General features: G+C 40.8%; 1 protein-coding gene across 6 annotated transcripts in view; it reads left to right on the top strand.

The window, feature by feature from the left end:
* The window catches only part of PHKB (phosphorylase kinase regulatory subunit beta), a 205,777-nt gene that overhangs the window by 2,717 nt on the left and 176,348 nt on the right, over window positions 1-26,712 (top strand). For 2 of the 6 annotated variants that reach the window (XM_044987603.1, XM_044987602.1), the window contains exons 2-4: window positions 137-249; window positions 11,482-11,499; window positions 24,898-24,987. In XM_044987603.1, coding sequence (XP_044843538.1) covers window positions 195-249; window positions 11,482-11,499; window positions 24,898-24,987 — 163 coding nt within the window. In that variant the 5' untranslated portion in view covers window positions 137-194. The remainder of the gene's footprint in view (window positions 1-136; window positions 250-11,481; window positions 11,500-24,897; window positions 24,988-26,712) is intronic. The other 4 variants (XM_044987608.1, XM_044987605.1, XM_044987607.1 and 1 more) reach the window with 4 other exon arrangements.

Raw genomic sequence — 26,712 nt, 5'->3', positions numbered from 1 at the left:
TAGGGTATAAAAGGGAAAACATAAATAATAAATGACCTTAATTATTCCCTTGATTGTCCAGTGCATCATGTTAATAATTCTGCTAACACTGCTTTCACTAATTTAATGCTGATTGCTTCTAACCCTCACTGGACAGTTTTGAAAATTGCTGTAGTTTAGCCTGAGACGTTTGTGATTAGCTGCATCAGTTTGAAATGGCCAATTCGGACGATGACAGAGCCAGCTCTGCACGTACTTTCTCAAGGTTTGGTAAGTGTATGGTCTTTCCTTTTTTATGTTTTTGTATCTTCCACTTTGAAAAGTGTGATTGCTTGTTGCTTTCTTGCAATGTTAACATAAAAATGCATATGTATTTAGTATTTAAATTGTACTTCCAGTTCTTCTATTTATAATTTTTTAAAGCAAAATTTAGGCCCAAGGTTTGAGTTTCTTGTGTGGGAAGCCTTCCAAATTTGAAATCTCTTATTTTTCAGAAGGAAAAAAAAATCCTTAATTGTGTTGGGGTTTTTGTGTGTGCTTTTGTTGTTTATTATTTGTCAATTCTTTTACGGTGACAGTCTTAGTTATGAACTTTCCTTTGTAATGACAGTTAAGTCAAAGGTGCTGTTAGAGCATTGTTTAGCTTCTTTTTTTTAAGTGTTAAACCACAAATAGCTTCCCCCCCCCCAGCATGTCTCATATAGCTGGTTACAGTCTTAAGGCTTGTCTACACTTGAAAATAAATTTGGATTAAGGTACAGTGTGAATTTAAAGCACAGTATCTATTCATATGCAACTCCACGAGTGGATACTCTTATTTCAGAATAAGGGTGCCTTTTTCCAGTTTAGCTTAATCTACTAGATACTGTACTAGTAGCACAAATGTTCAGTGGTGACTCTCAGTCAGATTGCATCTGAAAGGCTTTCAGCTGTCCACTGCAAGGATCCCAATGGAGGAACCACTTAAGTTTCTATTGTACTTGCCCTGATAGCTAACTGAAGCTTGAGAGCAAAGTTTAGGAAAAGCAGCCCGCTTTTCGCAGTAATTTTAAATATATGTTTCATCAATAAAGGTAATACTGAGATAGTACTACAAAGAATTCTTGTTTGTAAAGCTATCTGAATTAGCTTTTCACCATTCCCAAAATAAATATTTCAGTAATGAGAAGCAGCAAATTACCATGCAAAACTGCAAACAAACTTCATCTGCTAACCTGGGAGAACATAAACTGCAATTACTAACTCAGGAGAACTCATAATTATCTTTTACCAGGAAAAAAAAACTGAGTTATTTAAATTATTTTCACAGTTTAATTAGAGGAACCAATTAAAAAAAAATCTACAAGCTTCAGTTAGCTATCAGGGCAAGTAAGGCATTCTAGGATGTTATATCTCTCTATTTTAGGGCTTTATGCTGCTTCCCATAATTGTAGTATCTGAGTGTCTTCCACAGATAAGAACTACATTTATGAATTAGTATAATTCATTAACTGAATTCTAGACTTACAGTCTTACAGGACATGTCGCAAATCTACATAATGTGCATGAGTACTAGATTTTACATTTGAAAATTTGGTTTGCTAAAGTAAGCATAAAACATTTGTAACCAGATTAGGTATGCATCTGAGAAGTGTAATTTTTTCCTGCCAATTGACCTTGTAATGTTCACTCAGTCAATTGCCTGTTTCAGATGCTGGTAATGAAATACTGTAAGCGTTTTAATTAAAAAAAAAAAAAAAACCCAAAAAAACAACCCTGCTGTTCTAAAACCTTACTCTCCCTTGAGAAAAACAGAAGCTGCAAACATTTAACTTTACTTTTGAGAAATCTGAAGTTGAAATTTGGCCCTCTGTATAAGAACATAGTTTATGTATTAACCACTGAGTGGCATGTTTGTAAATGCTTTGATCTAAGTACTTGTATATCTCTCATCACCATAGTGGCTGAATGTCCCAGTGGCTTTTTATCATCACAACATTAGTTTGATGTAACTAGGTATTCTCTATTTTATGTACAGAGAACTGAGGCACAGTGTAGCTTAAGTGATTTGCCCAAGATCACACAAGAAATCTGTGCCTGAGCCAGGAATTGAAGTCCCAGTCCCATTCCCTAGCCTCTACTCCATCCTTCCTACAATATGAGAAGTCAATTAGGACACAGAACTCAATTTTTATTATTTATTATGAATCTTAAATCATTGCCAGACATTCTCATAATGGAAAAGCTCAGGGTTGAGGTTAGACTGTGACAATAACTTGTTAGAGATGTGATTACCATTTCTAAAATATGAAAAAAGTTTTAAAAAAAAATGACCTAGGAAATACAGACATTGTTACTGTAAAACATGAACAGTCATTAGCCTTTGTTCTAGTTTTGGGAAATGAAAATTATACTGGTCTGAGGTCCAGGGCTTTCTGTATTAAATCTTGTATTAGTTCCAGAAAGGAGTGCTAGATGTAAGGAACTGTGACAGATTTAAGATCTGATATCCTATGAATCATCAAGAAAGTAATCATCGAGAAAGTAATCTAGTTCTCAGTTTTTCAGTTGTGTACAGCATTTGTTTTTATAAGTTTGTGAGATAGTGAACTTAAAATCACATCATTCTGATTATCATTTTGCTTCCCTTTACTCACAATGCCAGTCTGATATGATTTTAATCACAGCTAGAATGAGAGCTTAATGATTTTTCCCAACATTTTCAAATATGGATCCATAGAGTTGGGCTCCAAAATTCATAGTGTCTTTAAAAAAAAAAAACCCCAAAAAAACAAACCTGCAACTACCGTTAACTTCAGGGGGGATTTGTGGGTGATTATTGCTTCTGAAAATATGGATTCAGAAGCTAGCTATGAAAATTTTGACCTTACGCTGTCAAAAAGCTGGTAGCCTAGGTATTCAAATGTCTTGTATCTCTAATTGCTCTGAAGAGAATGTCTTCTATAATGTTAGAATTGAAATGAGTTGGGGGGGGGGAAGCAGTGTGGTATCATAATGACATGAATTTTCTCAATCTGCAATGGCTAGAAACACAGAAATTTATATTTCTCTAACTTCCCTTTAGAAGGGCTTTAATACCCATTTTGTGGTTTCTCTCAGTATCAAAAATTGTTTATAAGGCACAATGAACATGTTGACATTCTCTGTCGTTGCTGCATGTGTGGATTTCACCTGCATGTTAATCTTATTTTTTAAAATGTTTGTCCTTTATCAAAGTATCATAACTGACAGCCATAATTTCTCAACTCTGAATGCTACTGTATTTCCATATTAATAAATTACCATTGTTAGGGAAATCCATTTCACCAGTACTGTGCTGCTTTATACCTCTTGCCAATTTCTGTGGGAAACTGTCACTATTTTTAGTGATCTTTGGACTTCAGGAATAATGCATTTCAAATGCTGCAACTTTTAAGTATAGAGGAGCCATTATCTGAAAGGGTAGGGGGTCAATTTCTTAATATTTTACTCAAAATATGGTTGTATATATTGTAATATCCAAAATAATTGAGAATTTCATGGAAGTCGGAATAAAGATCTTGAGAATGTCTTCTCATGAGAGATTTCCAAAATCAGAATGACAACATGCTATGTTTTTATGCCCTGTTTTAAGCCACTTGAAATCCTGCTAGTTACTGACTTGCAGACGTCCGTTTCTGATGTAAGTTAATAATTTAGTTCTATAGATATTACTTCACAGTCTTTTTGGAGGAAAACTTAGAGTAATGCATCAATGTACTAGATCCAGTTTTTGTGTTGGATCCTAATGTACATTGTTGTTCAGTATCCTTTTACATTAAAGTTCAGTTTTCAAGGGGTAGTGAACATAAGAAAATAGGTATTGAATGCGTATACAATTACAAAGTGTGAACAACAAAACATGCAAACCAAATGTTTGCACTTTTTGATATACAAAGAGAGCTTGCAAGTCTTTTCACGTGTTCATTTTGTTTTACGGTTTTTTTTAAATGTCTTCACTCTCTTTGTTGTGAAACCTTGGTGAAATCTTCAGAGAACTTGTTGATGATGCAAAGCTGTAGTTTGGTAGATGTCTCTTCCCCGTAAATCAGTTTGGAGGGGACCATTAGATTGTCTAATAGTAAACATTCCCTCCCTTCCCTACGCTCCCTCTCCTCCCCAGTTTAGGGGATGGAGAGATGTGAGACCCCTCCTTTAGTCTTCTAGTAAAGAAGGAAGTGAGTGTGTTCCTGATGTTTGATATTTCAGACATAAAATACATGCAGGAAGAAGGGCAGTGTTTGAGGTCATGTTTTACATTAAAAAGGAGTAAAACACAAAAGGCAAAATCAATTTTTGATCTTGCTTCACAGTACACTTTGAATTTTAAAACTCCGCTGACACACTAGAGAGCCCTACAGTCACCACAGCCTGTGTCTTGCCCAGGGGCGGCTCTAGGGTTTTTGCCGCCCCAAGCATGGCAGGCAGGCTGCCTTTGGCGGTTTGCCTGTGGAGGGTGGAGGACCAGTGGACCTTCCGCAGGCAAGCCACCGAGGGCAGCCTGCCTGCCGCCCTCGCGGCGCCGGCAGAGTGCCCCCCGCGGCTTGCTGCCCCAAGCACGCGCTTGGCGTGCTGGGGCCTGGAGCTGCCCCGGTCTTGCCCCATAAGCAGAGGAACCAAGCTCAGGAATAAGAGCAAGCTTCTGCAATTGAGTCCTGCAGAGACTTTCCATCAGCAGTGCTGCAAGCAGTCTGGATGAGAAAAGTTGTGGGAAATCATTGAACAACACCACAGACCAAATGGGGGCTTGACTCTCCTGCAATGTCCAGTAGGCACTTTTTGCTGCTGCAGCTGCCACTTCTGGTATTATCTCAGCTGCTATACCAGCCTGGAGACAAGAGAGTGAGACCCTATTACATTCCAAATAGGTAAATAATGCATAAGTGCCTAATTGCAGATGCCAAATTTGTATACATGTGAGGTTTTTTTCTGCTACAGCGCACCTGCCCCAAAGTTCACTAGCCACCCACTGCTGGTTATTGTCAATCCTAAGTGTTCGTAAATAATGAGTCAGGGCCCCCAAAAATCATGTGATTGGCTTTAAAATAATGATTTTTCTTTTTTTAAATTTATAGGCTCTTTTATTTACTTTCTAGTTTTTCAATGTTTATGTTTCACATTTTCAAGCTTTTTTCCACAACCACAAGGGCTGGAAACTTCCTTTTTCTTTTTTAAATGAAAGTGGAGATTATTACATGATAGCGACAAAGAATCCTGTGGCACCTTATAGACCAGGGGTAGGCAACCTATGGCACGTGTGCCGAAGGCAGCATGCGAGCTGACTTTCAGTGGCACTCACACTGCCCGGGTCCTGGCCACCGATCCAGGGGCTCTGCATTTTAATTTAATTTTAAATGAAGCTTCTTAAACATTTTAAAAACCTTATTTACTTTACATACAACAATAGTTATATATTAGACTTATAGAAATAGACCGTCTAAAAACGTTAAAATGTATGACTGGCACGCGAAACCTTAAATTAGAGTGAATAAATGAAGACTAGGCACACCACTTCTGAAAGGTTGTCGACCCCTGTTATAGACTAACAGACGTATTGGAGCATAATTTTCCGTGGGTGAATACCCACTTCATCAGATGCACCCACGAAAGCTTATGCTCCAATACGTCTGTTAGTCTATAAGGTGCCACAGGACTCTTCGTCACTTTTTACAGATCCAGACTAACACGGCTACCCCTCTGATACATGATAGCATGTCTCCAGAAGCTGGAGCATTTAAAAAAAGAATATCATGAAACCCGTGATAAACACTTATGACCCTGTAAATGGTTGACAAAGTGTTTATTAACTGGTTCTTTTATAGTAATTTCCTAAGATATTTGCTGTCCTCTTTTATCACCATTGTATCACTTACTTCTTTGGGGGCTATATCCTGTTCCTGTGTAAGGCCCGGATCTTGAAAACCTTTATGTATGTGCTTAACTTCACTGGTATGAGCAATCCTATTGATTTCAATGTTAAATATATGCATAAGATTTTGCACGGCTGGGGCTTAGATTGATAGCAAAATGTGCATTAACTACAGTGGGTGCAGGATTGAGCCCTTAATTAACAGCAAATTGAAAGTAGTGGGATGGTCCTTTAATTTTTCTTTTTGTATTTTACTGTAATTTTGTATTTTATTTTGTTTACCAATTATTGTAGAAGTAAATCAAGCTTTCTGTCTATAATGTAAAATTTTAGTCTTAACTGACTCTTTCTGACACTCATATGTAATCAGTACGCTTGCTATGTTTACTACTATTGTTTGTTACCATTTTTGAAGCACTTGTGGCACGTATAGGAAGAATGAGTTATTTTGCTTTGGATTCCATTTATACAAACATAGTGGTGGAGGTTCCTAATTTTTCTAGCTTTTCCAGTTTTTAAGGGGCAGATTATGGCCTGTCTTGCCTGCCCATGCAGGAAAGTAAGGTGTGGTGTAATGCATCTCCTTATTCTCCTTTGCTGGCTACCTCCTTTTTGGGGTTGGAGGTGAGAGATGAGAAGGAAGTGGCCTCACCCCAATCAGCTGAATTCATTCCTGCACAGGTAGAAAGGGTATATTTGTGTAGAGAGAGGCAAGTGGCTCTGCCCCAGAATGTGTAGGGTAGAGCCAACCCACCAGGTGATGTTCCTTGCACCTGTTGTATGGCTGACACAGAGTATGTCTCCTTTCACTTTTCCTCCTGCAGTAGCAGAGTCAGAGTCTGCCTCCTGGACTCATCCATACTCACAACCTTCTTCCCACACAGGTTAAGAAATACCTGAAGTCCCAAGGATACACGGGAGGGATGTGGAAAGTGCAGTTAGTGTTATGAGCATTTAGAAACCACTGCTAGTTCTAAAAGCAGCAAAACCCACAATACAGAAAATGGGTAGATACCCATTTTTATGGGTAGGTTCACATGCAGAAAAACGAAACACAGTTCAGGTAGCAGTACAGACTGCTCACTGCTCACTGATTAAACGGCCTTTCCTTCTTCCCCCACACTCCAACCAGGACCTGCTTCAACCTTATGATTAGCACTCTATAATAGCTGCTAAGTGCATGAGTTAGCGCTGCTGACAGCATGGTTAAAAAAAGAATAGTTGCGCACACACTCTCCAAAGCAAATGTTGATAAGGGAGATTGAGTGCTCTCCATAACAGAAGTTTGTAAACAAGTGCGAACAGTTGAGACAAAAGCATTGCCCAGTGACCACTTTACAAGTTAGCCGCCACTCTTCACAACACAAACCCTACTCTAAGGTGATAACCCAGTGGAGATGCCCTGTTATAATTATGTAATGTGTGAATTGTCACAGGATTAAACAGCTAACGACCTTTGGCTACAGGGAAACAAAACCATCACAAAGTTATGTAACCTCACAAGTATGTGTTCTGTCATGTGCTTTTCCAGCAGCTGCACAGGGTGTGACTGCATCCATCTGCACATGCAGATGTCATCCTGTACATCCTGGCTGTTCGAAGATGCCTGCACATGTGGCAGCCCTGATTTCCCTTGTCCACTGAGAACCAGGCCCAGTGCGTATATGGGTGGGATCTAGCTGAATGTACAGAGTTTGTAAACCAGACTTGTCCTCAGCCCACTCAGTGAGCAACCCGTGCCGATTATATGAATGATGTTGGCCATTTTGGCATCCAGATGGGTGCGTAGGCAGTGCCAAAGAGATTTCAGTTTGTCAGACATGCACTCAATGACCATTCCACAGCTACTTAGTTTGTAATTGAATTCCTTCTTTCCAGCATCATTGATGTCAGGGTGCAGTTTCATGTGCCAAATTAGGAGTAGGTATGTGGGGTCCCCTAAAATAATAGTTGGCACAAATGCACTGTAGAAAACCATATGGTTTCTGAGGAATCAGGTCCCTTCTTCTATCCCGATTTCCGCACCCTGCAGTGTTATGAAATTTTGTGTCGGAAACTACAGCTTTCAACATACACACCATGTAGTTGCTGCAAATTTGAGTGATTTGCACCCCTATGCACCGGGTCACAAAGCTACTAACTCAGTGTGACACTGAACCCCATATTCATAATGATATTATTATGATACGTTTATGGCATAATTATGATGCATTTAGTACAATATATGTCTTGTCAGGTGTCTATGGAAAAGTTATGATTAGCTGAATACGATTATCCTATTTATATGCATGTCATTTTTGTATCTGAAGTTATGAATGTTGACGATGTATCTGTATTTCACATGTAGTCACACCTGGGTGACACCCATTAGGCAAGATGTTTACAGTCTAAATAGCTGGTTGTGAAGGGCCCATTCACGGTAATGGGCCATTAGTGAAAAGAATAGGCCTTAGGAGAAGCTTATCCCCCACCTGCTGAGCCTTCCTGTCACACTCATATTTAGCCCAGCTGCCACTTCCTCATGGCAGAGGGGTGGCTGGGCCAAATTGGAGTTAGTGGTGTTGTGACCTGACACATGGGGATGTGGGGCCACTCAGTTTGGGAGGTGCAGAGAGGAGTGGTGGTTGTTTTGTAGTATGGTACTTGAACTGACTGCACTAAAGCTGCAACTTTAACAAGCTCTGGTTGTGACTTCTGAACCAAAAAAATCACAACTTCATAATCCTTTTCAGATCTGGACTGCAGTCTTGCACTAGCTGGGAATGGTTCAGCTAGTCCTGCGCAGCACTGACACTGGCTTATATCCAGCGGGTTTGTTCATTTGTTAAGAAACCAGATTCCAAACTACAGTCTGATACTTTATCTTCTTTGTCAGTGACACTTCAAGCAACTGTTTTCTATTTTTTTTAATAGGATGCTGTTGCATTGCTCCAACTTCTAGGCTATATTATAAATCTCTTTGCATCATGGTTTCTTAAGGCAATATTGTGCATTACACCATACTTTCTGTTGCATGATGGCAGTTCCAGACATCTCATCTAGGGAGGCAGAGGCCATGTCATGTACAAAGACTAGAAAGAAATCTTATGAAACAATAGAGGTTGAACTATCTGATTGCAGTGCTTTACAATACTTCATTCTAACACTATGTTAAGTAGTTAAAATATCCAAGAAAAATATGTTACCTAGATATTTCTTAGGAATTTCAAAACTGGCTGTGAGTTTGAGTGCCATCTTTTTTCTGCAGTTTAACTAGATGTTGGTTTTTGTCAGTTCATCGTTCTTTTGCTGAAGAAGATCCAGAACACAAATTTTAAATGCAATCCCCTTCCAGGACTTTTCTTCAGTTGTCACCTACGTATGTTAATGACAGTTGAGCACTATTACGTAATAGAAAGGCTATTGGCTGCATAGAGGCTGAACATTGAAAATTGCATTATATAATGCAATAGTAGTTACAATGTAAAGTGTATATATTTTTTCCTTGTCAATAACTAAATGCCTCTAATGTAAATGATCTTGCTAGAATATGACAAAACTAATCATGATGGTTCTAAAATGCTGTGATCCATTCTGGCTAGCTTGCTTTTTATTGAACTAGAAAATATGTGCAGCATTCTGTCAGGGCCTTGTTTTGAGTTTTAAGGCATATTTTATGTTGTCTAATTAGAAATAGCCTTATTTAGCAATGTATTTAAAATTGATTTTCCCTACTCAGAAAAACTGGTGTGGGAAAGAGAGGGAGTGTTTTTAAAGCAAAAAGCACTTATTTGCTGTTATCATCTGTATTCCTTGTGTATAATAAAAATATTTATGTATATCTTTCACAACCTAGCTTCTCCTGCTTGATTTTGCAGTGAGGTCATTATCCTGTGTTTTATTATACCAGTGTGTTGCTGTGGAATTGATTGTGATAGTGATTAAGCATAGTTGTACTTCAGGATTTCTTCAGCAGAGAGCTCTAGCTGTTCAGGCAAAACATATATAGTACATTCAGATATCTTTAACAGTGAGCAAAGTCTGTATAAAACTTTATTCCTGAGGGCATTCTGTGCCAAGAAATAAAAATTCTGCGCACAATGTTTTAAAAATCTGCAAATTTTAATATGTCAAATAAATGTGGAGGCTCCAGCCTGGCATTGGGGAGTACAGGCTACTGGCTGCACAGAGGTGGGAGATCACTGTGCATCTCCCCCCAGGACACAGACTAAGCGGTGAGTCTGCACCCTTACACAGCGTAAGGATTGGACTTACCCTAGTAACACCCCAGGGCCTTGCCCATCTGTGTGAGTTGCACCAGGTGTGGGCAGGCAGGCTCAGCAAGGCAGGATCCAAGTGTGGAGGGACTTAGTGTGGGGGGATCCAGGTGTAGGTTGAGAGGGTTCTGTGTGGGGTAATCTGGGTGCGGGCAGCTCAGTGGGAGATCTGGGTTCGGGGGGGATCTGGATACACAGGGGCTTGTTGGGGGTTCTGGGTACAATGGTAACTCTGCAGGGGGGTCCAGGTGAAGGTGGTTGGGGATCTGAGTGTGGAGGGAATAGAACTCAGCAGGGGGGTCTGGTTGTGAGGGGCTTAGTGAGGGGCCCAGATGCTGGTGGAGTGGGGCTTAGTAGAGTGAGGATCCAGGTGCAGCTGCTTGGGGCTTGGTGAGATGGGGACCTGGGTGCGGATGGCTCATCAGGATGTTCTAGCTGCAGGGGAGTGGGGCTCGGGTGGGGAGGTTCTGAGTGTGGGGGTTGAGGCCTCGGTGGGAGTGTCTGGGTATGAGGGGGGTCTGGATGCACGGGGGTTGGATGGATGGGGGAGCAGCTCCCTGTACGGGGATGCTTCCCCCTGCAGCTAAGGGAAGAGTGGGGGTACTTTGCAGAGCTTCCTGCAGACGGGGGAGAAATCTGGTGGTGGGTCTGACCTGGCCCTGGATGCCATGCAGGGGAAGAGGAAGTCCCATCCTCCCCATCCCAGCTGGGACTAGAAGCTGAGCCCATCGCAGGGTAGGAGCCACCAGCCGGGTCTTCCCTAGTCTGGCCTCCTGCCCCACAATGATTTACCTCTCTGCTGGCTGCCCTGGGCCCTCAAAACATACTGCTGGGAAGGGTCGCATGACTACTCTTGTGGTTTCCCTTTGCTTCCCTGTCAGAAAGTCATTTTTCTGTGGGGAAGCAAAGAAATCTGTGGGGGACATAAATTCTGCACATGTGCAGTGGTGCAGAATTCCCCCAGGAGTAATAAGAAAACCATAGGAAGTATTTGAAAATGGAATGGATTTTTGTTAGTCCTACAAATATAATTATTTCTCCCATATGATTACTTTTTAAGAGTAAAACTCTGTTATGTAATCACTTTTATGGATTTTTTTATTACTTGTCTTGAACTTTTAATTCTCATGGTTTTCTATTGTGTATTATCAAAAAGTTTTAAATTAATTCTCTGGCTAAAATGTCAGACACTTAAATTTAACACTATTCATTGCCTATAGGACTCTGACACTTCCATGCTTTTCTGTTCCATTTAGTCCTTTTTCTGCATAAACTTTTTATATGTTCCATTCTTAAAATAAAAATGAAATATATTACTTTGTGGATGGTAACTTTGTTTTGTTTCTTTGCTGGCCACAGAGGGTCACCGATTGTCCAGTGAGTATAACTGTTAAAATGCAATCTGATCTTTTGGAATTTGAAAATCCCTGCAATATATATGCTGTTTTAGGTAAAGCTTCTTAAATGGGTTTTAAAATAGATCCTGTACCAGTAAAATTATTTGACATATGATTTATAATAGGATATTCCAATGGTGAGCATGTGAAAAGATACATGAACAGCTAAGTTACATTGCACATTCATATGTGTATATATAGCGAGAGAGAGTCTTCTTTCAGAACTGAATATACTACCTGAAAGAAACCATTGGATTAATCATCTTACTTCAAACTTTAAAAAAAATAGAAATAACGTACGTGTGTGTGTGTGTGTGTGCACCATTTTGTATTTAGTAGTAGTATTATGTAAGTAATATTATTGAATAATACTGTTTTATTTCCACATTGTAACAAAACCATTCTGTTTCAATTTGCAGCTCTTCCCTTAATTAGTTGACAGTGTTGCAAGAGTCGCACACAACTGTGCTTGCAAATTCATTAAATTAATACATGTTAACTCCTGATAGACAACCTAACTACCACTCCAGTTTTTTAGCCTTTATTTAACGTCAAGTGATCTTTCAGGGACCATTTTGTGTGTGAACAGGAATAGGAGATAGCTGAGATAGGGGACGACAGATGAAAGCTCGGGAGGCAGGGGGAGAGAAAAGATGGAGGAAACCAAGACTTGATTCTACTCTGATTTGAAGTTATTGGAATTTTGCCATTTCAGTGGAAGCCAAATTTGGCCTGTAATGATAGCACACATGGGTAAACTCATGGTTTCTATGATCTTGAAATACAAGAGTTTTATTTATAAATTAAAATTTATATCTATGCAATAGTAAAGTTACCACCTTTGAAATGCAAAAACCTGCCTTCCACCCCCCAAACAAGGCAAGCTCACTACTACCCTAACCACAAGGCCAAACTCCCCTTTGAGCAGCCACTTGTTGTATCTAGATAGGGAACACATATAGTTAAGATTGATAACATAATTGATAACAAACGGGTCTTTGTTTTATCAGCACATTTGGCCAGCCAGTCTTTGTAGTCTGTTTTGTTTAGCCACTTGTCATTGAATGCTCAATTTCTGATGCGAGCCTTTTTTTTTCTGGGGTGTAGTAGGATCACTTGTGTCATCGCTCTGATCTTCCATTATTTAATATGCCTCTCACTCTCGTGTGACTCAAACCCTCTCTGTGTCACACACACACACACACACACACACACACACTACGCTTGCATGTTGGTGGACTGACAGCTTCTGTATTTTCAACAGTTTTGATCTGTTATTTCTTAAACTGCAGAAGTGGGAACACTGCAGCATCTTTAGCTGAACACAGAAACTTTTAACATTGGATACCCCAGTATATTGTGGTGATAATGCAAATCTTTAGACCCAGGTTAAAAAAAAAAAAGAGGAGGGCAGGTTAAAGTATTTTTCTGGCAATTGGCAAATCCATTTAAAAAAAACAGTCAGGCTGGTCAAATACCAGAGAGGTGGTAATCCTATGTAATAGCCACAGTGTTTGAACTGCTCATTATTTTTTGTGTGGATAACATATATTTGGTAGTCTAGAAAAAAACTGATGTGTATATATCTGTTAGTTGGGTGGATATAATCAACAGTGTTTAGCCATTAAACTTCCATTCATTCTTTGTGATATCTAGTGTGGAGTAAGCAAAGATGATGCAAATGAAGATGTTCAAGTCTATCAATAGGGAGTTGTTTTGTTTCAGGCTATTCTGACCACACGTTTTATCCAGGAATCCATCTTGGCTGGAACCATTTCCCAGCATGTGCTGAATAAGATAGCAGGAGCATTGTTCAGAAGATGCAAATTATTGTGGCATTATACATTAGCTAACATTCACTCTAAAAAATAATTGGTGTCTGGTTTGGGTATTTTCATGGTTCAGGGCTGGCTGCACCTTTGATCTCTCTGAGACAAGGGCGATGGATTCTTCCTAAAAGTGTGTGCTGGCATGAAGCCCCTCGCTCTCCAGGGTCCCACCCCCAGCCAAGCCACAAGCTGGAACCAGGCCGGGGAGCCCAGGCCCCTCCACCTGCCTGGGGGAGGAGAGGGCAGAGAGTAATGCCTGGCCCGTGTCACCACCCAGGGCAGGTGGAAGGTCTGCGTCTCTCCACAGCTGCTCATGTGGCTCTTAGCCTGACCCGGCTCTGGCTTACGGCCTGGCCTGGGGGTGGGGCCTGGCCAAAGAGCCGCAACTGGGCCATGTTAAGAGTTGTCCGGGCAGCTGTGGGCAGCCGCAGACCCTCCATTTGCCAGGGGCAGGGACATGGGCTGGGGGCTGATCTCAGCCTCTCTCTCCCGCTCTTTCCCCCATCCTGGGCAGGTGGAGGGTCTGCGGCTGCCCGGGCCACTCTTACCCAGCCCAGGCTTCAGCTTCTGGCCTGGCCAGAGGGCGGGCCCTTGGGGGAAACAGGAGGGGCAGGGTGCAAGGCCCATGGCAAAAAATGGATGGGCAAGGCCTATCCACTTTCAAAAACTGGGAGGGCCATGGCCCCTTGGCTTCCTCTATTCCGGCGCCTCTGTTCTTAGTCCATGTTTTCAAGTGATGGGCCCTGAGGTGCAGGGCCTGTCTCAGGGTGGAAGCCATCATTCTCTCTCTCTGAGGGCTTGTGTAAATGAGGATGCCCAGGAATCATAGAATCTCAGGGTTGGAAGGGACCTCAGGAGGTCATCTAGTCCAACCCCCAACTTTAAGTTAAGATTAAGTCAGTGCACTTGTAGATGCTCTCACTCGAGTAAAGTGGCTTAAGGCTACTGTAACTTAATTGTCCATGGAAGAAGATTGTTAAACAATCTGAGGCTTGGTCTACACCACATACTTATTACTTTGGTATAACAATGTTGCTCAGAGGTGTGAAGGAGAGGCCTAGAAAGCCTACAGAAGGAAGGATTTTAAAAAGATTGGCCAACAGCCCATGGAAGGAGTGTGGTACAGGGAAGTTATTCACGGGGAAAAGGAGGAGACTTAGAAGGAAAGAAAAAAGTGAAGAACTGAGCAAAAAAACAGAGGAACAGTTTTTAAGAAACGTTTAGAAATTTTTACGAACAATGCAAAATACATTGTTTAATTTTAAATCTCACTAGACTTCCTGATACACAGGATGAAGGTGGTAGTGGATTCAGTGGGGTTGTGAATGGGATGAGGTCCCATATTTATGGAGAAGAACGTACACTGTTTTGTTTTTGCCAGGTTTTGTGTTAAATTTCTATAATCTTACCATTCTGTAAGATTCTGGCTTTCTTAATATTTTCATGTGTACAAAAAGTGTCCATGTGCATCTGAGAGGAAAAGCAGTAGGGTGATGGGAGCATTATGGTGTTGGTTTCCCCCCCCCCCCATTAATGTTTATTGGTATTCTAACAGAATTAAGTTTGGTACATACAGGTTATCTTACTACAAAATACCACTTTAATACCAGGCAGGCAATTAGGCCTGCATGGGAGTCTTCTCTATAATATGCGAGCAGGGTTTATAGTAATTGATTCTTCACAACAAAAACTACAAGTGGTAAGAAGCTTGCAGAAAACAAATTAATTTGAGGATGCAGGGAGGCCCCAGCCAGCCTGAAGACCAGTGGTAGGACTCAAATTTTAAGAGACACTAATTTAAAAACTAGTGTGTTTTCACTTTCCCCTTAGATCAATACCCACTAAACATTACTAGGTTTTTGATCATTTACCTTTGATCAGAATACGGGAAAATTTATGACAGTTGTGCTATACATGGGGTCTATTATTCCTGTCCTTTAACAAGGACTATGTTGGTGCATTAAAGATAATAAGCCTCTCACCAATTACAATAATTTACTAGAAGTGTTCAGTTTAGTAATGGTTAATACATGTTCACAGATTTCTGAAGTTAGCACATTGGCCATATTTAGAACTGTTCTATGCCCCGTCAGATGATTCCCATGTATGCCTAGTCAGCCAGCAGATTAGGGTTCAGTCCGCGAGGAGGAAAAAACTACAGCCCTCCTTGCCATTCAAGAAGAGTGTATGAGGCCAGCATAAATTAATTTACTGAGCAGTGGAGAGTGTCCCATTTTTAACTTATTATTGGGATGACATAGAATTCATTGACTCCTTGAAGGGTGTCATTAAGTGATTTAAGTTGAGGGAGAAGGGGCAGCATTAATTAGGGCTCAGAATGCAGCCAGCATGAGACCAGAGTATTTACACTTAAGTAGTGAATTATTTAATCAGTGGGAGACTGGATCTGAGATATATGGCTTGGGATAACAATGTTGTTAATTTCCTGAATTCAATTCAGCATGGTATTTGGCCATGTGCCCAACTTTAAGCACATGAGTAGCCCATTGAAGTTAATGGGAGTATTCTCTTGCTTAAAGATGAGCATATATGTAAGTGCCTTGCTGAATTAGGGCCTTGTAACATTCCATAGACATAAGGACTTATTAGGTCATGTAGACCTTTCCAGGATTGTTCCCCTCAATGTGTCCTCCATCCTTGTGTTCTTTGAGCCTTCTAGTAACTGGGTCTGAGATTCAAAATTCATTTTGTGTGTGTGTGTCTGTCTAACTTACCAAGCCCTATATGTTCATCTCAAATGAAATAAATGGAAGTTTGTACTGAGAAGTCTTTTAGATAGGCCAATAGTAGCTTCAGTTTTTAGACCCAGCTCAAAATTATGTTTATATTTGAATAGGAATTTTTACTGAGTGGATATGATTGCTTCCACACCAAAATACTCTTTTAAAACTTATACTGTGACTTCTGTTGGTTAGTTATGAATATGTTTGTAAGATTTCCAGTCACTTAAGAATTAGTTTCCATGGTACACTGTTGCAAAGTTCTATTCTGCCAGAATGTCCCTTTTTGATGGGCAAGTAAATATCAGTAGTTTTTCATTATTGATCATTATGGCAAAGGGCAACAACTATCTATAGTGTCTAGGCTGGTAGTTTTAAAGAGTTTTGCTACAGTAATAGTTATCCAAAGCTATGGAGGACAATTACCAGCTCTTCATTTGACATCTCTTTTTCGTTCATTGTCATGTTAAAATTGCAGGCATTTGAGGTCATAGGTAACCTGGTCAAATAGGTGCTTAAAACTTTTTTCATCCCAAATATTACCCTAATAATTACCCCTGGGTTTGGTATTACTCAGTATTTTCATCAGTGAATTGGATAATTGAGTGGAGAGTATGCTTATAAAATTTGCAGATGACACCAAGCTGGGAGATACTGCAAGCACTTTGGAGGACAAGATTAGAATTCAAATCTAGAAATTGGAGATTTGGCCGGAAATCAGCAAGATGATATTCACTTAAGACAATTGCCAAGTACTTCATTTAGGAAGGAAAAATCAAATGCACAACTACAATGGGGAATAACTGGCTAGGTGCTAATACTGCTGAATAGGAGCTGGGGATTATAGCGGGTCACAAATTGAATATGAGTGTACAATGTGATGCAGTTTTGGAAAAGGTTAATATCATTTTGGGGTGTATTAACAGGAGTGTTGTATGTAAAACATGGGAGCTAATTAGCTAATTGTCCCACTCTGCTCTGCACTGGTGAGGCCTCAGCTGGAGTGCTGTGTCCAGTTCCAGGCACCACAAATTGGACAAATTGAAGAGAGTCCAGAGGTGAGCAACAAAAATGATAAAAGATTTAGAAACCTGAGCTATGAGGAAAGATTGAGGTGCGAGGGGGCAGAACGTGTGCCAGTTTAGTCATGAGAAAAGAAATCTGGGTGGGACCTGATGATAATCTTCAAATATGTTCAGAGCTGTTACAAACAGGATGTTGATCAATTGTTCTCCATGTCCACTGAAGATAGGTCACGAATTAATGGGCTTAATCTGCAGCATGGGAGATGTACGTAAGATATTAGGAAAAGCTTTCTAACTGTAAAGATAATTAAGCTCTGGCTTTCAAGGAAGATTGTGGCATCCCTATCATTGGAGTTTTTTAAGAACAGGTTGGCCCAAACACTTGTCAGGGAAGACCTAGATTTACTTAGTCCTACAGCACACGGGGCTGGACTTGATGATTTCCCTTTTAACCCCACATTTCTATGGGTCTATGCAAATGTTTTACGAAATCAAAATAAGCGAGGTTTAAAAGTGAGATTTAAAGAAGTGGTTGAAATGGGAAGTAAGTCAACGTAGGCGGGTGGGAGTGGTGCATCTCTTCTACCTGAAGTAAGAGACTAGACTTGCAGCATTCTGGATCACCTCCAGTCCACATGTAGGGAGGTGATTGAAGAACAAAATAAAAGAATTAAAAATGGGAATTGCAATAAATGATGATGGAAGTGACAAAAATAAAGAAATGATTCGGTTCTGTCCTTGAGCAGGTGATAAACAGACTCTGACACAAGAGGTATTAAAGAGAGGAAGGAGAAGAGGTCAAGATCAAGGATAAGTCTCATGATTTCTAGCTTTGCAAAGAAGTTGTGAGTGATAGAATCAGAAACATGGGATGACACTACAATAGTTGTAGACAAAACAAAGAATTGATTTATAAAATTTAGTTTTAAATCATAGCAGTGAGGCTAGTATAAAATTTCCCAGAATTAACCTAATCTTGGATAATGTTTTTGGGTGCCCCCCACATTCACATTAGTAGAGCATCCTAAATCAAGAGCAATTTGAAAGGGGTTTATGTAATTTTTTCCCCTACAGCTAATTCTTTCCCAGGTGTCTGACTGGTGGGTCTCGCCCAGATGCTCAGGGTCTAACTCGTCACCATATTTGTAATGAGAAGGAATTTTCTTCCAGGCCCTATTGGCAGAGACGCTGGGAGTTTTTTGCTTTCCTCTGCAGCATGGGATATGGGTCACTTGCTGGTTTCAACTAGAGTAAATGGTGGATTCTCCGTAACTTGAAGTCTTTACATGAAGATTTGAGGACTTCAGTAACTCAGCCAGCGGTTATGGGCCTATAGCAGGAGTGTGTAGGTGAGGTTCTGTAGCCTGTTGTGTGCACTAGGTCAGACTAGATGATTATGATGGTCCCCTCCTAGCCTGAAAGTCTGTGAGTATAGTAACAGTGAATCAGATTACCTTGATGTGGTTTTTAGCTTCAGGACATTCAGGAGGCTCACCTTTTTCTGTGTGTATTTTTTGTGGGTGGGAAATGCTAAGTAGGGAAGTGTGTTGAGCATGAACTTGAGAATTAAGATGTTAATATCATTGTTGGGGAAAAAATATTTTGTTGGCTTTGGGACACTGCTTTCCTTAATCGCTTTAGATTTTTCTATGTGTACTTAGATAATTTATATGTGCCATACTTAAGAAATGTGAATGAATAAATATTAGGGCAGTCAAGTGATTAAAACAATTAATTACGATTAAATACGCAATTTAAAAAATTTAAAAAAAAATCAAATTAATCACACGATTAATCACACTGTTAACAATAATAGAATACCATTTACAGTCGAACCCATTTATGTCGACCTCGGTTAACTTGCCAATCCTGTTAAGTCGACGGTTTACAAGTGGAACCGCCAGACTCCCTCTTTGGCTTATGAGTTTCTCATCCGTTATGTCGATTTGCCGAACCCTAATATCTCGAGCCCGTCCCCGACCCACCGTGTCCCCAGCCGCCGGCTCCCCGGCTCTCCAGCCGCGCGGTTCCCCAGCCGCCCGCTTCCCGCGTCCCCAGCCGCCGGCTCCCCGGCTCTCCAGCCGCGCGGTTCCCCAGCCGCCCGCTTCCCGCGTCCCCAGCCGCCCGGCTCCCCGCGTCCCCGACCCACCGTGTCCCCAGCCGCCCGCTCCCCGGCTCCCCAGCCCCGCGGTTCCCCGCTTCGCTGCCCGCCCGTCCGCCCGGCTCCGCTTCCCCGCCCGCCCCCGTATACCCGGTCCCTGCCTGTCCCCGCCCGCCTGGCCCCGCATACCTGGTCCCTGCCCGTCCCCGCCCCACATACCTGGTCCCGGCTTCTCCTGCCGCCCGCCCGCCGGCTCCGCTTCCCCGCCCGCCGGTCCCCGCTTCCCCGCCCCTGCATACCCGGTCCCTGCCTGTCCCCGCCCGCCCGCCCGGCCCGCATACCTGGTCCCTGCCCGTCCCCGCCCGTCCCCGCCCCACATACCTGGTCCCGGCTTCTCCTGCCGCCCGCCCGCCGGCTCCGCTTCCCCGCCCGCCGGTCCCCCGCGTCCCCGCCCCCGCATACCCGGTCCCTGCCTGTCCCCGCCCGCCCGCCCGGCCCGCATACCTGGTCCCTGCCCGTCCCCGCCCGGCCCCGCCCCACATACCTGGTCCCGGCTTCTCCTGCCGCCCGCCCGCCGGCTCCGCTTCCCCGCCCGCCGGTCCCCGCTTCCCCGCCCCCGCATACCCGGTCCCTGCCTGTCCCCGCCCGCCCGCCCGGCCCGCATACCTGGTCCCTGCCCGTCCCCGCCCGTCCCCGCCCCACATACCTGGTCCCGGCTTCTCCTGCCGCCCGCCCGCCGGCTCCGCTTCCCTGCCCGCCGGTCCCCGCTTCCCCGCCCCCGCATACCCGGTCTCTGCCTGTCCCCGCCCGCCCGCCCGGCCCGCATACCTATCTCCTGAAAGTAAGAACAGGTGTTCACATGGCACGGTTGTAGCCAGTGTTGCAAGATATTTACGTGCCGGCTGCGCTAAAGATTCATACGACCTTTCATGCTTCAACCACCATTCCAGAGGACATGTGTCCATGCAGATGATGGGTTCTGTTCAATAACGATCCAAAGCAGTGCAGATCAACATGTTCATTTTCATCTGATTCAGATGCCACCAGCAGAAGGTTGATTTTCTTTTTTGGTGGTTTGGGTCCTGTAGTTTCTGCATCGGAGTGTTGCTCTTTGAAGACTCCTGAAAGCATGCTCCACACCTCCTCCCTCTCAGATGTTTGAAGGCACTTCAGATTCTTAAATCTTGGGTCGAGAGTTCTTTAGAAATCTCACATTGGTACCTTCTTTGCATTTGTGAAATCTGCAGTGAAAGTGTTCTTAAAATGAACATATGCTGGGTCATCATCCGAGACTTCTATAACATGAAATATATGGCAGAACGTGGGTAAAATAGAGCAGGAGACATACAGTTCTCCCCCAACGAGTTCAGTCACAAATTAGTTAACGCTTTTTTTTTTTTTTTTTTTTAACGAATGCCATCAGTATGGAAGCACGTCCTCTGGCATGGTGGCTGACGGACGAAGTAGCGTATGAATGTTTACCATATCTGGCACACAAATACCTTGCAATGCAAGCTACAAAAGTGCCATGTGAACACCTGTCCTCACTTGCAGGTGACTTTATAAATAAGAAGCAGGCAGCATTATCTCCTGTAAATGTAAACAAACGTGTTTGTCTTAGCAATTGTCTGGAAAAAAAGTAGGACTCAGTGGACTTGTAGTCTCTAAAGTTTTACATTGTTTTGTGTTTGAGTGCAGTTATGTAATAAAATACATCTACATTTGTAAGTTACACTTTCACAATGAAGAGATTGCACTACAGTATTTGTATAAGGTGAAGTGAAAAATACTGTTTCTTTTGTTTTATTTTTACAATCCAAATATTTGTAATAAAAGTAATATAAAGTGAGCAGTGTATACTTTGTTTTCTGTATTGTAATGGAAATCCATATATTTCCATTACAATGGCCCTCATGGGCAGGACCAGATAATGTCTAGACCATCCCTGATAGACATTTATCTAAGCTACTCTTAAATATCTCCAGAGATGGAGATTCCACAACCTCCCTAGGCAGTTAATTCCAGTGTTTAGGAAAAAGTTCCTAACTGTCAGGGTGGTTAATGTCCAACCTAAACCTCCCTTGCTGCAGTTTAAGCCCATTGCTTCTTGTTCTATCCTTAGAGGCTAAGATGAACAAGGTTTCTCCCTCTTCCTTATGACTCCCACTGAGCGACTTGTATAATATGCAAGACTGCACTTCATGCATGTTCACCATGCAAACTACCATTAGAGTTGTTTTTAATTAGAAATAATGAACATTGTATTCATAGTAAATGAACTGCAGCATTTGCTCGTATGTCAAGTACTGACCAGATTTCATCAGTACGTAAATGATAGAATACATTTTTAGTGGTATTCTTGCTTCCCCCACTCCCTTTTCCCCTTACCACAATCAAAGTGTTTAAATAAAAGGGAGTGTGTCATTTGTTTTCTTGAGCTCAACTCCTGCAATATGGAATAGAAATCTATGGGGAAAGAACCTAATTTCTTTTGATATGCTTGAAGATATTCTGTAACTCATGGTCAAAAAGCTGGTGGCCTAAACACAAGCTGTCTTTGTTAGTCTATTGAACTAAAGGAGATTGTAATTTTAACTCTGTGTATATTGCAACAAGATATACAATGTAAAGGAAAATAAAGCAGCTATGCTGAACAACTTGTATATACAAGAGACTCCTAAGAAACTTTAATTTGCACATAATATCTTTTTCCTTATAATTATTTTATAATTATAAATAAATGTCAGTAGAAAAAAATTCGCATAACTTTTTATTTATTTTTTAAAAATTGACCCAAATTTTAGTCTCTTCAGTCTTGTTTATTATGATGCAAAACATACATAGTCTCTGATTTTAATAAACATTTTAAGTTTGGGATTTTGTGTTTTGTAATTTCTAAATCAAGCACTGGTGAAGTAATTCAGAATTGTTTTAAATTTAATAGTTGTGTTTATACATGTGGGCTTTAAGTGTATTTTTTCTAATTAGTGTTCCACTGTTTTTTTTCTTATTTCACAATTGAGTCAGACTTACTACCATACTTGGCATATAGTTGTCCAAATTTTTAGTTTTGTTTTCTTTAGGCATCCTTGATTTTTTGTTTTTGGAATGTCTTGACCCCCAACGGTTATGTTCTCTATTAATTTATTCACATGTTTACATTTCTATTCTTGTTTACTTTCTCTTCTTAATACCACAGTGGTGGTAGTGGCGCAGTATATTCAAACTCCATGTTTCTATACAGACCTTAGGACTATATCTTAATATGAATTTTCAGTACGGGCACTTGATAATGCATGGTAATGCAGTGAATAAACAGTAAAAAATTAAAACCAACCTCCATCATATTGGTTAGAGAAGAACAAGTTGGTTTCATAGCACAGTGCAGAAGTGCCCCAAGTGACTTTGTACTGAAAGTGCCAGTTCTGCTGTCAGAATATACTAGATATCTGCATTTCAAACTACTGTATCTCCAGCATGGTATTTGTTCAGTACTGAGTAGGAGGGAAGAATGTTTCTTGCTGAATCATCACTACCACTTCCTGCAGCACCCTGGGGTTTCTTTGTGGTTGAGGTGTTCCCATTTAAGTATTGATCAGACCTGATCCTTCCTTATCTTGTAAGATGTGTATGAGGAGTCACATTCTAGGTGGAGTGATTGAAGGTCTTTTCATGTTAAAGTCTTAAAAGTTCTTCCTTTAATTTGTTTAAACCATTATTTAAAATAAACTAGAAACTAATATGATAGAGTACCCATCATGGTATCTTTTTTCAGGAAAATGGCTGCCAGGCAACTCTGCAAATGGCAATTGTAGCTAAACTTAATTTTATATATTATTTTTCATGGTAGACAGAGGGAAACACTCCTCACCATTTAAACTTTCAGATTGTTTGCCGTGGTCATAATGGGTGAACTATACTTCTAAATGCCTCTTTTGCATTCGTTACAGGGACCAAAATACTTATTTTTTTCCTGCAACCGTGTTTGTTTGCAAATTACTGATTAAAGTTCTGAGACTAATTAAGAAAGAGAATTATCTAAATTATTGATTAAAAACCTTACTAATTAAGAAACTGAATTGGCTAGTCATGTATTAAAAATAATCTTTTCTTTGACTAATATAGCCGTAGTTTATCTGTGGGCTGTAAAGACTGAAGAATCTAAATTAGGTTTGTTACCTTGTCCTCATTTTGTATCTCAATTTGTCACTTAAGTATACTGTGCTTCTGATTAAAACTTTAACAATACAAATCACTTAACATAATAGCTCTAGATATTATCAAATTAAACACTCATCAGTGGTAGTGTATTCTCTGTCATACATCCATGTACAGAAAGGTGTCGCAGAGTCCTGTCATAGGAAAATTGAACACTACTTTCACAAAATGCAGATCCTGTTGTCATTTGGAGATTGGAGATAAGGAAAGCATACATTTCAGTAGTAACAGCTGTCAAGTCTTTCCCGTAATTTTAAAGAGAAAGATAATGAAACCTAGAATTCTGATTGTAAGAAGGAAAAAGTGAATGCTTTTTGAGGAGGGAGGAAAAGAAATACTCCCTAATGGCATACAAAATTAGGTCAACCTCATGCCTGTCAAATGGATATAGATTAAAATATGGTGGTTCCTAGAGGCTCCTGTCAGGATGAGGTGAATTTATTTTCTGACACAACACCTCCAGGTGATGGTATCAGTGTGTCTTTTTTGGATATCTGAGTAGAGGATGCTGCATTTTCTCCAAAGCTGATCCATGTCCCCAATTTCATAAGTTTATAGTTTTTAACCTTAGTAAGTCCTGAATTCTTTACTAGATGCAAAACATGCCACATATAGTTCTTACTGGTTATGAGGTTAAAAATGTCATGGATACACAGAAGCTTCACTGAAGAAGTCTTAACTTTAAAAATAAACTGAAGCGTAAGGAGATTAAATAATCATTTGTCTATTCATGATCTTCTGGTTTCTTAAGCATGTAATGCTCCTTACAGTAACAAGAATGCATTAATTCTAGCTCTCTCTTTTGAAGGAAGGCACCTCAGTGCCTCTGACCTGATGAAGTGGTCACTCATGAAGTAGTTTAATTGAGGTGTAATTGTGCAAAGTTACATTGGTGTGCAATTTCTTTTTAAAATGGTTTTCATTTAATGCTGAGGCTTGTCTTAAATGTATAGGTAAACTAGTTCTGAAGAATACCTATAATAATATATAGGACTCTTGTCCTTTCTTCTCCTCTTCTAAATGCCTGGATTTAAATTCTGTAGCACCCAAGGAAATAGAACTCAAGGCTTTTTCTGAATGGAACTGTGTAGCTCATGTAGTAACAAGTTCAGATTTTCGGTAATTGAATGGTGGCTCTTACCCTGGAGGCATTTAGAAAGTGGTTGTTGTTGGCTAAGAGCTGGTGTGAGAGCTTGACTGTGGTTACAGCCTGTGAGCCTGACACTAGTGGGTTTTAGTATTGGACAATCATGTAAAATCAGCTGGTTTACAGAAGAAGTAAAATTACATTTTGTAAGTGAATTGAAACTGAACAAAGTGTTATGTTTGTGTCTTAACATGCTTTTTCTTGCATAAATATTTAAGAGCATTTTTAATTCCTATTCCTATGATAATTTATGGAAATAATTTTGATGTTGATTACTGTATTTTTAAATAAGTTTTTTTTGTGATTTCTTTCTTTAGGCTCTGTTTATGAACCACTTAAAAGCATTAACCTTCCAAGGCCAGAGGGAGACAGTCTGTGGGATAAATTGGATCATTATTACAGAATTGGTAAGTAAAGTAAGGGGAACTCTTTGTAGTAGTCAAAAAATATTTGCAATGTAACTTGTTAAAATTCCTCAACTGCCATAAAATTCTTATCTGTATGAATGACAGTTGAAAAAAATTGTATAGTGAATTAGTTTGTCCTGTATACTATTTAAAAACTCATGATCTTTCTCTAACTCTTTTCAAATCAACCTGCTGCTGATCAATTGCCATATTCAATAGGTCATGCTGATTTTTATTGTCTCTACTCTAAAAAATGACTACATAAATAGAGCAACTTCTAATTCAGCAGAATGGCTCCATAGGTGTATCTCTTTGAACACAGAGAGAGAAATAAATGTTTCGTATTTACCCATATTATTCTTACAGAACCATTGCAGCTATGGGAGAGGGAGCTAGGTTCTGTTATTATGCATATTAAGTTAAGAATCATCTCAGTGAGTTGATATAGCTCCCAGGCTAGTCTTTTAGCCTAATGAAGGGGCCAATATATATCTGTAACTTCTGTCAGTGCAGACCCTGTTACCTCTGTTGTTGCGTCTCGGTGCCTCTCAGGCGGGCACGGACAGAACCCAACAATCAATGTGATTGGTAGCAAAGTCATTTATTTCTCTCCAGCATACTCTTATATACAATTATGGCAGGCAATCAAGCAATTGCTAATTGGTTAATAAAATACACACAGGCACAGCTATAACTTCATAGGGTAATTGTCATCCTGTACAACTTTCTGATTTATTATCCTGTTTACTGCCTACTGGCAGATGAGAACCAGCCCAAGGCCAGCATCTCACTACACAGCTCACAGCCTAATTAGCCCGTCCTTGAAGCCTAAATAACTCAGCTTCTCACATTCCCAATCTGCCAAGTTCCCACATCTCCCCCCTTTATTCAAAATCAAAAAAAGGAAAAGGAGTGAAGGCATTAGCAAAACATTCCCAACTCATAACATCATAACACTACAACCTATCACAAACCAAAATTAAAACTCTATAAAGCCTACCTATAACCATGCAATCCTTAACACATAACACCAACAACACCTAACAAAACAAAATAAAACAAAATAAATGGTGTAAATTCTGCAGGGTTCCCCCCTTCTCTATTGCACACCAACCTGTGACAAATTTCTATTACCAATCCATCCCTCATATGTCAGGTGATCAAACTGACACTGGGGGGGGGTCCCAGAGAAAACACACCATAAACCACATAAAAATCTTCCCTAAAACAAAACAACAACAATTCTGGCCAGAAAACAAACACCACAAAACAGAACAAAAAACACAAAACATAAATTTTAACTCTGTGAGTAAATGCATGGTATATTAAATGCTATGCAGCCATTACAAAATTTCTTTCAGGCAAAGCAAAAATTATCTCAATCAATTAAATCATTCACGGAGGATCAAACAGGAAAGATCCTGGCATAGCTAACAAGCAATTATCCTCCAGGGGCTCAGGTTCCGCGGCGTCCAGGCGCGTCTCGTGTGGCTCTGCTGGCTCTGCCTGTTGTCGCGCTTGAGGACGCAGCCAAGGCCGGACCCACTTCGCCGAGATCCACCTGGGACCTGCATCAGTGGCAACACAAGCATAACCCCTCCCCCACGTTAGCAAGTCAACCGGTCCCTTCCATATTTGCTGCTGATAATCAAACCATTTGACCAAGGGTCGGGGGGCCGCACCCTGCTCTTCCCCAGTCATCCCGCTAACATGTTTAATCGCGGG

The sequence above is a fragment of the Mauremys mutica genome, chromosome 14 (genome assembly GCF_020497125.1).
Source record: "Mauremys mutica isolate MM-2020 ecotype Southern chromosome 14, ASM2049712v1, whole genome shotgun sequence".
Taxonomy (NCBI): domain Eukaryota; kingdom Metazoa; phylum Chordata; order Testudines; family Geoemydidae; genus Mauremys; species Mauremys mutica.
The sequence above is the reverse complement of the archived record's forward strand: the minus strand, read 5'-3'. Positions and strand labels throughout refer to the sequence as shown.